At 36.6% G+C, this 13,815-nt stretch overlaps 1 protein-coding gene across 23 annotated transcripts in view; it reads left to right on the top strand.

Moving 5' to 3' along the window:
- LOC127435273 (pleckstrin homology domain-containing family A member 5-like) overlaps nucleotides 1-13,815 on the top strand; it is a 207,633-nt gene that overhangs the window by 138,640 nt on the left and 55,178 nt on the right. For 22 of the 23 annotated variants that reach the window (XM_051688606.1, XM_051688601.1, XM_051688605.1 and 19 more), the window contains 3 exons: nucleotides 7,182-7,302; nucleotides 9,321-9,425; nucleotides 11,421-11,493. In XM_051688606.1, the coding sequence (XP_051544566.1) occupies nucleotides 7,182-7,302; nucleotides 9,321-9,425; nucleotides 11,421-11,493 (299 nt within the window). The remainder of the gene's footprint in view (nucleotides 1-7,181; nucleotides 7,303-9,320; nucleotides 9,426-11,420; nucleotides 11,494-13,815) is intronic. The other variant, XM_051688583.1, reaches the window with a different exon arrangement.

Below are 13,815 nucleotides of genomic sequence, written 5' to 3'. Positions count from 1 at the left end.
TGATCAAATGAAATAATGTAATATGTTGATTATTTTTAATTTATTTGATAAAATTTTCTATTTATTTAGACACCATTTTGATGATACATTTAAATAAACTGTTGAATACCGAATTAACATAAAATGGAAAACATGGAATTTGTGTTTTTGGCCATTTTTGACAATGTGAGTTAAAATTACTTTTTTTTTATTATTATTATTATTATTATTGTTTTTTTGAGTAACAGTTGCTGGAAAAATTATAAAGATGCTGCCCTCAAATCATCAGTCTCACAGTACTGTATTTGACAACTGCAATGTTACAATTTTTTATTTTATTTTTATAAACAAAACCAAAAAACAGGTATCATATCGGCAAATACCAAAAAGGCTACAAATTTTATGATGTAAAAATATTAAAGCAACTAAGGTAAGAAAAGTTAAGCTGCTTTCTAAAAGTGTCCTAGAGGCCTGCTTCCCTAATTTTGGCAATGTGTTCCAGAGCTAAGGAACTAAAAAATATCCCAGAATGCTGATTTACCTGTCTTTTTTTTAGGGGATAACATCTGGAATACAAAGTAGGGCGGCAGTTGAGGCCTTCAGAGAATTGCTTTAGCGATACGGTTTTAAATAGTTTTCAATACATTAAGCTGCAAAGCCATTAAAGTCTACATGAATTAAAAATGTTCCATATTTACTTTCTTTGCAAACATTTCTGGTCATATTGTGAACGATTCTGCGGTGCAAATGTTTCCAAAAAAAAATAACAAAACAAATGTCTTCGTAATCCTTCATCACAGTGCAGTGACTTGCTTCACCTCTGAAATGACTTTCCTTTTCATCTGACGTCACCATGCCCTCTTACTTTTCAACCACTCCCCTCCAACGACCAGTCATATATAGACCACTTTTTATGATCCAATCAATACCAGATGGATTAAGTAAAATAATAATAATAATAATAATCTCATTGAATATCCTGATTTGCTTTACTGTAGAAGCATTGAAAACAACTTTGTAATATTTCTTTTTATATTTAGACATTTTAATTTAGTGATTATTCTTAATGTTCTTCAAGGTTGCTGCATTTAACTCCCCAAATGATGTTGCCGTAGATGAAAGAGGGTTAAGTTGAAGGGCTTGAGAGAGAGAGATAGCATAAGGATGAGAAATTTGAAGGCTTGCTTTTTATCTCCATGACCTCTGGTTGGTACTTGTACCCATCCCACCCACAATCTCCTCTGAACGCACACACAGTCAATTATCTCGCAATTCAGCGTGGCTTTCATCAGGCTAATTTCACATGTCCTGCCACTCTTCCTCTGATGTCTGGCTGAAGGCGCTGTCAGATGTCGTCTGAGTGATGACCGCCAGTGTGGCTATCGAGCAGCGTGCTAAAGCTCATTATTTTAGAAGAGATTAATTAATGAACGCTAATAGCCGTGCTGAATGGTCAATTTAATTTCAGCTCAGTGGCGTGGAAGGTGGAACTTGGATCCTTGTACTACCCTGACCCAACAGTCAGCCTTGTCCTCTCCTAAATGATTCTGTGATAGATAATTTGTGGTGTTTGCTAAGGCAAGCATCTCTATTACTGTAGCTCAAACTTAGGGAAATCCTCAACCGTAAGTATTAAACTTTGGTGTGCAGCTCACCCTGTATTGTTTTTGCTACAGACAATGATACCTCAAATCATGTGGCTTATTGAGGAGAATTTTACTTTTACTTTTCTAAGTGATCAGACTTATAATTTTCACCTGACGGACGTAAAATGGGTGAAAGAAATTCTATAGACTTCTGTTGAAAGAGACACTCGAGCAATATCTAGGTAGAACAAATCCCATTACATCATAGTCAAAGGTTGTAAATCGAAGCAAATGCTTCTGTTGAAGCCATCGATCGACATTATTTCAACTGAATTTTTATTAGCTAATTTTCTGGTGAAAAACGACACAACGTGTGAATTCAACAAAGAAAGATCCACCAATCAGAGAATCATAGCAAACAAAGTGCACCAAAAGAGCTCTGCAGTGACTGTCCACTTCCATGTGAATGATGCAGTTGAGTCGCTCTCCCTACACTCTCAAACTACTTACAGGGTTCGTAGTGTCATGCAAATCCTGGTCATTGAGTCCATGCAAAGTCTTGGAATTGAGAAATGGTATTTTCCAAGTCATGGATAAACAAGTTAACACTGAATGTTTTGGAACAAAATATTTTCAGCAATACAAGTGTGCTAAGAATTCTTTAAGTTTGGCGCGATCGTGGAGCACTGCGAACAAGCGCTACTCACGTGGAGCAGTAGGCAAAATGCGTTGCTGCATAAATGGAGTAGTTTGTTAATAGCCGTAACGCCATGCGGTGGCTCATTTTGCACTTTATTAACGCTTGAGAAGTTCGCTCATGATAGCTCAAGTTCAAATGGATAGTGTATAAGTAAAGGAATTAGTACATTTCATATTTACATTTTTGTTTGAATATATTAAGGATTTGAATGTTTGTATGAAATAACTCACCATGTTAATTCCATTCTAATCTGTAATTATTAACACTGACAATTGTATGTGAAACTGAGGATGTGAGGTGCTAAAATACGGGCCAAACTGCGTCCCATATAGATTTAATATTAAACACAATTCTTTTCCCTTTAGTGCTGAACAGTTCTGTATTATACATGAAGGTTTATATGTTGAAAGAATAGCCGTCAGTGCAAATGTCTGATTCACAGTTTAAGTGCTTCTCACAGAATGCTCATATGAAGAGTTTCTCCCTCTGTGGTCAGTGGTCGGAAAACAGTTTGCAAGAATTTTTGTCTTATTTGTGGGCAATGCAAATAATCTCAAACCATCTTGGAAGAGGCTTGGAGTTTAATTAAAGTTAAATCCAGTGATTAACATTTAACTGTACAAGCATAACCTATATACCGGTATATTTCCACTATTTGTTTGAATAGGAAAAAAGTCGCTTTTAAAAAATCTAATTGGGCATTAAAAAGCTGACAGTGAGACATCCAAAAGATGTGGTCAGAGGACAAGGCAAAAACAATGTGTTCACAATAACAACAAAAATATATATAAAATATATAAAGAAAACTTTCTTGATTTATTATAGTGTCATTGTGGTATTGTATAAGGTATTTAGTGGTATTGTATACGGTGTATGTTTTGACTTATATACACAATGCTGAAGTTTATTTTTCATAAATGGGTAGGAACTACGGCTGTCAATCAATTAAAAGTTTAATCGAATTAATTACATGAAATGGTGAGTAATTAATCGTATTAACCGCAATTGATCGCATGTATGAATATTTGCTGAGAAAGCCCCTCAAATAAAAATAACTCTGTAATAACAAAAATATATAACCATCAAATAATTATACTGTAAATAGTTATATCTAAATAATTATAAAAATACTATGTATTATAAAAATAATAATTCATTAAAAAGCATTACATTATTGTGGCAGACAGGTAGAGCATTAATAAGACAAAGTGGCTTTAGAAGGCAATAAATGTATTTCCATATTATTGAACATAATCCTATCATTGGCCTACAGTCCACAGAAATCCATTTTGCAATTGAATTAGGACGCGTCTGTGTAAACGTGCATCAAATGAACGCTTTTAAAGTGCTTTGGTTGCATCGCGCCATCAACGCAGCGGTTTAGGTCGCTGTGTCAAGTAAAACGTGGTTTGCAACTTAGAAAAACACATCTTGAGATCCATGTGTTCTGATTTGCGCTCCATCAAGTGTTTGAACCCAAGCGTGCGTTCTCATCTTGTGATGTCGCAAGTAGTGTCAAGCAAGTTTGTTCTACAGCTGTGCTTTGCCCATGCAGCTTGAGTATCGCTTACTGCCCCCTGCTGAAAATAGGTGGTACTTCAAGCTTGAATTGATCCGATGGTCGAAATATTCCTTATTATGGTTTGGGGACATGATTAATTGCGTTAATTTGTTTAACGTGTTATTTTTTTAAATATAATTAATCACACCGAATTAACACATTAAATCGACAGCCCTAGTTGAAACATTTGAAAACGCTGCAAAAGAGTTTTAGAAATTCATGAAAAAGTCATGGAAATGTACTAGTCAAAATGTGTACGAACCCTGTACTAATATTTTGCAATAATATATATATTAATAATATATAATAATATATATTATTTTTATATTATAATCAACAACTTGAAATTCATATTTTTATATTTTCCATCATTTTTTTATCTGATTACTTCATGGGATTGTTGTTAATTTCCTCATTATAGACGTTAATATGTACACAGTCTTGCACCTTTGACTTTTTGTCTGATTTTCAAATAATTTTTTGCTTCAAAGCAAATTTTTTAACATTGTGAGTAATCTCGGAGCGGATGGTTAGATTCATAACTCTGAACGCTTTTATAAAATTCTATGGAAGAAATGAATAGTAAAAATATACTATTGCAACCAAGATGAAAAAGTGGGCAGACAACTGTTGCACTCTATTGGTCCAGTAAGCAATCACCTTCGCAAACCACAGAAAGCATTCTAGAGTTTTGCACGGGCAAACACCACTCCACAACTAAAAATGTGGTTGTGTAATGTATTTTTTGTGCGCTGTGAAACGGTCTCTGTGTGTTGCACTGTTGTGAGCATGATCAGCGGACTGTTTCAACCATCTCACAATGTGGTCTCTGTGTCTGTTTTCAGTGCAAAGTCAGATGCTTGTGTTGTCAAGTAACAGGCAAACAATCTGTGTTGAATGCGTGAACTATATTTAACCTCCTGATCACTGGTTTGTCAGTCACGCATGTTAAGAAATCACTCGCGACCTAAGAGATGCAACAATCAGACTATCCGTTAAACGAGTGCTTACAGTATATTTACCCTTTTGTGAAATGGGAGGTAATTTTCTCTGTCAAGGTGACCCAGAAGCCTGCCAGCTTTATTTTTTTACCATGGTTTTCTCTCCCTTGCTCCTGATAACTCTGCTCTTTCTTGATGTCGCTGTTCCACCTTAGCATCAGAATATAGGCCAACCCTGTGGGACAGTGTCTCTCTGATCTGCTTCCCAATTCACCAACACAATACTAAGAGAATTTAAGGGTCTATGGCCATATTTATTGTGTTTACCTGTTTGAAAATGGTCATAATATTTTACAATTCCATTTGGTGCCATTATTGGGACAGGAATTTCAAACTTCACTTGAAACTTCACTTCAAACTTTAAATCAGGGTGGTACGGCGCTGGTCTGGTTTGACGTTGCGTTTAAAACCTTGAATCTTTCCGTCTTTCTTGCATTAAGTTTGGTTTTGCCCTTCAGCTTGACTAGGTCAGGGCTGAGAGTTGGCAGGCCATTTAAAGTTGTCAATTGTGTGGTAGTATATCAGCAGAGACGTGGAGTGAGTAATTGCTTTGATACATGAGGTCTGTCTCCAATTTTCTCTCTCCATCCCTCTCTCTTTCTCTGTCTTGGTACTGAATTGCTCTTGCTTATTAAAACGGGAGTTTAGAGGCCCAAACTCTTTGAGTGTTTTGCAGCAGCTGAAGAAGATGAGCCCAATTTTGCACAGCAGTCAGTCTGCATCGACTCTGCCTTTAAAGGAATATTCATGATTATTTTCAACCTAGTGTCTGTGTTAATGCAGCTGTGGCATGCTGTTACCACTAGTGATAGAAAATTACCTTCATGGAATTGGAGTTCATTGTAGTACACAGTCTTGTAACTTTGCTTTTTGTCCGATTTTCAAATCAAAGTTTGTAATGTTGTGATTCAGCTTGGAGCTGGTTGGTTTGGTTAATGGCTTATAACACTCTTTATGATGGATTTTATTAAAAGCCTATGGAGAAAAAAAAAATGTATGGCAAAAAAGATGGCAGGTAAAGTGGATAGAGACTATTAAACTCTATTTCACTCTCTACCAACAGCCTTGTAAAGATAATATAAACAATTTCTGTTTTCATTTTTTGGTTCCACTTTATAGTAGGTGTCTTTAAATACTATGGACTAACATTAAAATACATACAATACAATGTATGTATTGTGTAACTAATAGGGTTAGGGTTAGAGTTAGGTTTAGGGGTAAGATTAACAGTGTAACTACAGATGTAATTATATACAGGTATTTTTATTTTTTTCTCCCAGTTTGGAATGACCAATTCCCAATGTGCTTTTAAGTCCTCGTGGTCACGTAGTGATTCGCCTCAGTCCGGGTGGCGGAGGACGAATCCCAGTTGCCTCCGCATCTGAGATCATCAACCCGCTCATCTTATCACGTATCTTATCACGTGGCTCGTTGCCATGGAGACATAGCGCATGTACAGGTTTCACGCCACCCACCGCGGCATCCACGCTCAACTCACCACACACCCCACTGAGAACGAACCACATTATAGTGACCACGAGGAGGTTACCCCATGTGACTCTACCCTCCCTAGCAACCGGGCCAATTTGGTTGCTTAGGAGACCTGGCTGGAGTCACTCAGCATGCCCCGGGATTCGAACTAGCGAACTAGCTATCATCTTTACCACTGAGCTACCCAGGCCCTACTTTAAATACAAGTACAATACAACAACATGTATGTACATAATGAGTAAATTGTATCAAATTCTTAAGTACATAGTAGTTAAAGACACCTAATATAAAGTTGTGTCCCTTTTTCGGTAAATTTTGAGAAAAATTTGAGATGTTGTGTACATCTCATTTGCTGTCATGAAATTATTATAAGCCACATGAAAAAATGTGCAGATTGACGGTCTCAGGTGTGGAGGCAACTGAGATTCGTCCTCCGCCACCTGGATTGAGGCGAGTCACTAAACCACCTTAGAGCGCATTGGGAATTGGGCATTCCAAATTGGGGAGAAATTGGGAGAAAAAAAAGAACAAATATTCTGTGTAGTTTCTCAATATAGTTATATAAGCGGCATGCATCATAATTATAAAATAATCGGCAAAATGCTGTTTAAGATAGTTTTACATGGAGTAGGTTCCATTGAAAGTGCATTACAGTAAACACAATGTGTTTATACACAATGAGGGACGAGATGGATTTATTGCCTGTGCTAACTGACAGCATGCAGCAGAGACGTATAGGACATTGGCTGAAAATAACCTAGAATATTCCTCTGATTTATCAGTTTGATGCACATAAGGTTCATATGTCATGTTCTTCCTGTTTTTTCCCTCTTGCATCCATCCTCCCTCTCATCTCTATTCAGACCAGCGACTAAAACACCAGTGACCGAGAAGAAGGAACGTCCCACCAGCACCATGAGTGAAGCGTCCAACTACACCGGCGGCTCAGACTACACAACACACCCCAGCAGTCCAACATCCAGAGTGAGTCCACACACACACACAGACAAACACACAATTATTGTCCTCATTACTGCACATATGCTAATTTCCTGCCTTTTGTTGTGGTCGATGGTGTTGAACTGAAAGAGTATCATTAAAATGATCTCTATTAAAAAGAAAAGCTCTGTTCAGGATGGTCAGGATGATCGATCAACCAACAAGCAGTCAATTAGTAAGGCCAACTGGTTTGTTTAGTTTTTTTTTTTTCATGTTTATTTAACTGCAATGTTTTTAGCAGTGTTGCTTTAAATGGGATGAATGTAGAGATGCAGTTTCTTAAAGGCAGTGTTTAGCTGTGCATCAGCATATTAGCAATATATCAGTAATTGTTATCATTACTAACTGACTCTCTGCACACTAAAACCACCTCAGAGAAGTTGCGTTTCTGTACTTGCGTCTTTTAAAGCATCGGCACTTAAATATTAAAGCTTAAAGTGCATTCTTGCATTCAGTGTGCCTTGTTTTTATTGTTGGTCTTTAAACATATGCACTTAACGCAAGTCCTGTATCAGTGTTTTTTTTTTTCATAATTTTTTCCCCATGACCATTGCATTTTAAGTTAAAATGTGTTTAATTTTTAAAAACGTGTCTCGAGACCTATGCATTCTGCTCTAATCCGTTTATATGATCTGGTGGACTATAAACTAGCGTAAATATACAGAGTTTCCTTAATGCCAACGGGTCACTCAGACAACCCACCAACTAGTTCATTTAAAAAAAAATAAAAAATGTAAAAAAAAATTTTGTTTTGCACATCCCTAAAAACCTAAAAAACCCACAGAAAGTTATACAAACAAGTTTGTGACCACATTTGATAATTCCCAAAAATATAAATGGGTGAGACTTTACAATAAGGTTATATTTTGTTAACATTAGTTAATGGGTTAACATTAGGTATCATAAACTAGCAATGAACAATATATATTTTTATAGCATTTCGTCTTTGTTTATACTCATTATAAAGATACTATTGTTCATTGTTAGTTCATGGTAGTTCATAATGGATTAACTAATGTTAACATACATCATTTTAAAAAAAATTTTAAGTATATGTTAAAATGAACATTTAACTAAGATTAATAAGTGTTATAAAAGTATTGTTCATTATTAGTTCATTCCAACTAATAAAGCTTTATTGTAAAGTTTTGCCACTAATGTATAGATACGGGGGCCTGGTTAGCTCAGTGGTAAAATATGCTGGCTACCACCCCTGGAGTTTGCTGGAGTTCGAATCCCATGGTGTGCTGAGTGACTCCAGCCAGGTCTCCTAAACAACCAAATTGGCCCGGTTGCTAGGGAGGGTAGAGTCACATGGGGTAACCTCCTCGTGGTCGCTATAATGTGGTTCGTTCTCGGTGGGGTGCGTGGTGAGTTGAGCGTGGATGCCGCGGTAGGTGGCGTGAAGCCTCCACACGCGCTATGTCTCCATGGCAACGCGCTTAACAAGCCAAGTGATAAGATGCGCGGGTTGACGGCCTCAGACGCGGAGGCAACTGGGATTCGTCCTCCACCACCCGGATTGAGGCGAATCACTATGACCACAAGGACTTAAAAGCACATTGGGAATTGGGCATTCCAAATTGGGTGAAAAAGGGGAAAAATAAAAATAATCAATAAAAAAAAAAAAAAATGCATAGATACATTCATTTGCATACATAAATACACACACAAGGCTAATTATGACAAAATGGAGGGTGTTAGTTCTTTGTTTATCCTTAAAAAGCCACAACATCATTTTATTAAGTAATTTCACATACTCAGATTATTGCCAGTGTGTTTTGGTTTCAGTAAAAGCAGATTTTAAACTTTCTGTGGGTGAAAATTAGTGCCGTTTATTCATAATGCATGTCTCGCACACATTTTCAGAGCTACACTAAACGAATTCGCTCGTTAGTTGTAATTATTTCAAACCTGATTGCTGAATTATATATATAGGCAAGCATGATTCCTCCAAGGCCTCATTTCTTGTGATGGTCTGTTCTCTCACACTGTGTTTACAGCAGTCGAGATCCTCAAAGAAAGTGCACAACTTTGGGAAGAGGTCAAACTCGATCAAGAGGAACCCCAATGCACCAGTGATCAAAAATGGCTGGCTTTACAAACAGGTATGTGACACTGACACTCTTACTGACACTCTAGTATTACCATAATCTTATAGAGCTGCACGATTATGACAAAAATGAACTATAAAATCTCCTTTTGGGTGGATTAACTGCATGCCGTATTCTTCATGTAAGTTGCACATCCCAAAACAAGTTGAGAAGTGTTTCTGAATTACTTTATAGCTGTTTTTCTGTTTGATTTCGGAAATCAAATAGAAACATAGAGGAGGCTACAGGCAGTCACAGTCACACCGTGTCCTAACCTGATGGCAAATGATGTGATAAAAGGTATATTTTCTATGGTAATAAGAGTTTTTGTCCTAACCAGCAGTGATGAGCACGGTACATGCTATCGATCGCTTGTTTTCTATTTTCGGCATCGCACGGGTAACTCCGTCCGCTGTGAACGGTCCAGAAACTTTCAAAAAAATAAGGCTGGGCGTAGAAATGCATGGGTGAGTAAACAATGACTGAATTATTATATATGAACTATCCCTTTAATGCATTAGCTAATGTTAATAGAAGGAACCTCACTGTAAATTGTTACCCCTATTTCTTTCCTTAACTATTTTTATGAGCAGTTTCATTAGTGAGAAAAGAAATAAGTTTGATATTTTAACGACATTTGTGACTCTGCCTGTTGTTCTACTACATAAAAATGTGACATTTTAGAATTTAAATGAAATGTAATGACTATTACTTCATAATATAAAGCCACCCTTGTTAAAATGTATTTAAAATAAATAATGAGCCTGTACCAGGGTACAGTGATGCTATAAATGGTAACACCTTGGTGCGGTATGATTACCACATTCATATACCATGGTATTTACATGGCACTCCAAGGTACCTCAATGAATACCATGGCATTTCCATGGTACATGTAAAAAAAAAACATGGTATTTCCATGAAACCATGTCCAAATATACTTTTTGATACTTTTTTGTTAGTATAACTAGAGGTAAATATTTTACTTTAACTCTTTTTTACTTTAACTCTGTGGTTTTATTGCATGCTGGTTGTTTATCTCAGATTTTCTTGACTCCGCACGGCACAGCTTATCAATCGAAAGTGACATCCGTCTTTAATCTGGCTGTGTTTTTACGCAGTATATGCACAACTTTACATGTATACGTGTGAGTGTTTTTTATGCATCGTATTCTTCAAAACTGCTTCTCTTGAAAGGCAGAGTGAAACAACACGCTGTGCCAGCGCTCCTTTGAAAGTGCCATGTTTCCACCAAAAAACACGACTTCGTAGGCGGCCTCTCCCCTTTCCAGAACATCCCCAATCAAAGCTTCTCCCGCAAAATCTTCAGGCTTTGTTGTCGAAATTAAAATATACATGCCTACATGGTGCAAACATTAACGCAACAAACAGCAAAGCATGAGGGGGGAATGTGAGTCTGATGAAATAAGGCACTTTAAAAAAAGAAATGAATTTCTTATAAAGCACTCTAGAGAACTGCAGCAACATTGATGACAGGATCAGAACAAAGAGTGAAACCAAAAAAAGACCATTTTAGTTTTGCAATAAGAACATTATGAATCAGGATATTTGGTGCTGTCTGGGGAAATTAAAGCTTACATGACACGGCATTTGCAACCCATTTTAGTTCCGTAATCAGATGGTTGTCCAATGAAAGTATATTTCACAAGGAAAAAAATCCATCGTGGATCGATTGGATCTTGGAAAGTATGCGTTCCACTGCAGTAAATGCTACTTTTTAATTCTTTACATATTTTGACTGGAAAACAAGACACAAATACTAAGGCCTTGGTGATGTCATCTGAAAAGGAAAGTTGTTTTAGAGGCGGAGCAATTCATTACATTTTGGCACATGATTCAGAATAGGGTCAATTTTTAATTAATGTTGACTTTAAAATAAAGTCTGTCAGAACATGCAGTGGAAGTGGGCGGGATTCCAGCACTCAGTGCTGAGCTGTGATTGGTCAGACAGTTTGATTGATTGACGGCTGTGTTGTGGGGTTCTTGCAGGACAGTACCGGGATGAAGATGTGGAAGAAGAGATGGTTTGTGCTGTGTGACATGTGCCTGTTCTACTACAGAGGTGAGCCAGGCATCTCTCAGTTTACCAGTCACACTATATCACCAACTTTAATATAGCTATTTGATTTTTTCTTTCTTATTTGTGTGCTGTCTAAAGATTCATGCTCACTCTCTGCCTCTCTTGGTATAATCTTCTTTGAGTTATAGACCACTATATAATCAAGTGACCCATTTGCACTGCTTTATAGTTATGTTGCATGGTAACCATTGTAGTAGAATCACAGAATCAAGGCCTTAAAATACTGCGAGTGCCACAGTCATTTTTTAACTGTAGTATCGTAAATACAGCAGTACTGAAACTTTCATATGAATCAAAGTTATGTCTGCAGTAGCGTTATTCAAGTAAACAGATAGTAATAAAATAAGAAACAAATTGCCAGACACATAACAAATAAAAACAATGGGACAAAGATACATTACAAATTAAAGTTTTTAACAGCAGTATCAAGTATTCAAGTAAACATTCAGAAGCTGAAAAAAGTGATTACATTTACATTTTAATGCATGTTATTAATGTAATGAAACGTAAAACTACATAATTTTACTGGTCTTCACTTTATGATTATAATACATTAATACTTTTAAGCTACTAAAGTTATCCAGCCAAGAGCAGTGAGTGTTTTTTTCTTGATTCCTTGTTATTTTTTTAATAATGGCATACTAGACCGTGGCAGGTCTATTTGGCTGCATTTACACTTCAAGTCATTGAAACAAATCCGCTTGAATTGCTCAGATGGTTGGAAAATACGTACTTTTATTATGGAATTTAATTACGGGACAGGAAGCACAATTAATTGCGTTTTAAATGAGTTATTTTTTATATAATTAATCCCACTAAATTAACGTGTTAATTCGACAGCCGTACTTTAGACATATCTGACTGCGTTTACATTAATACGTCACCAGGACAGGCATTTTCATGGATTTAAGTGTATTTTATAGTGTATGCTCACCGCCATCGAATTAATGAGCACCCATTGAAGAGTACATGAACGATCTTGTGATTTAAAGAATCCATATCAAAATCGCTCAAATGAAGATACAGATTAATTGGTACATTTATGTTTACCCAGCATGTGCTTAATGTGATGGGTAATGTTGCTGAATTGCTGATTTCATGGTTTAGATGTAATACTGTATACTGTAATGCTTAGCAACTAGGCTTGGGATTGATGACTTTTTCACGTTTTGAAAATCGGAAGATTTCCCTGATGATTATCAATATATATCGTGATTTATTTCAGATATAAATAGGACTACGCTTTGCACAACAGTCTTTGTGTTTTCAAACATATTTCTCAATACAACTTTGGTAAAGTGTGAGCAGCAGAGTAAATTAAAGGTAGTTACACCAGACGTGTCTGGCGGACGACATGGCACGTTCTAAAATTCGAAATAATTATTTTCTATGAAGGTACATACACAGCGTGTTCTCGCCATCTCTCGAGGCTGCTCAAAAATCTGCAGCGCCACGGAGCGTAACTCGCATAGTTTTCCATTAAATTCGACCCAAATCCTTATCAAAGATCAAAGATATTTTACTCTAGCCATCACTGGATGATATATTGTTCATATAGCCTACACAATGTATTTTCAGTTACAAGTAAATTGTTTTGTGGTTTGACAGCTTGAATGAAACGTCACTTTCATTCTTGAAGAAGTAGAAAAACCTTCATAACTTTTGTATGTATGTGTCCTGTGCAAGGAGCTTTTGCGACCTGGTTCAGTAAATGTTATTTCACCCCCTTGTGGTCTCCCAGCGCTATTACACCAAACATTCAACAGAAGCCCAACTGAGTGGAAAGCACATAAATTAGGCTTCTAATGTAAGTGTGAGCTAATGTTAATATATCGGTGCCTCAAAAATATATTGATAAAATAATGTGCCGATCAATAATCAATATATAGTTAATTTATGATATGCCCATTGACAACCCGTTTTATTTATTTCCTTTTCAGATAATAGAAAAAATAAATATTTTACCTAGGTAAAGAAATGTCACTGTCTTCTAAAGTAATACTTTACATTTTTCAAGAAACTCGCAATGCGATTCACAATTTGGGAAGCACTGCTATACAAGTATTATGGATTGGATACAATTATTGGATATATTATAGTCCAGGCTGCTCTAATGGCTAATGTGTCCAAAGGTACTGTGCTCATATCTGAACCTCTGGCTCTGGCTGCTGATGTCCCCTGAGGACTCTGTTAGATCTTCATAAATTGTGCAATTAAATTGTGGGCCAGTGCAATCAGATGGTTCTTTCATGGCCGGCCCATGAGGGACAAAGCTGTTTTTTTGGCTGACAGCTAGGAGCTAGA

The sequence above is a fragment of the Myxocyprinus asiaticus genome, chromosome 45, assembly GCF_019703515.2.
Source record: "Myxocyprinus asiaticus isolate MX2 ecotype Aquarium Trade chromosome 45, UBuf_Myxa_2, whole genome shotgun sequence".
NCBI lineage: Eukaryota > Metazoa > Chordata > Actinopteri > Cypriniformes > Catostomidae > Myxocyprinus > Myxocyprinus asiaticus.
This window is presented reverse-complemented; position numbering and strand designations above follow the sequence as displayed.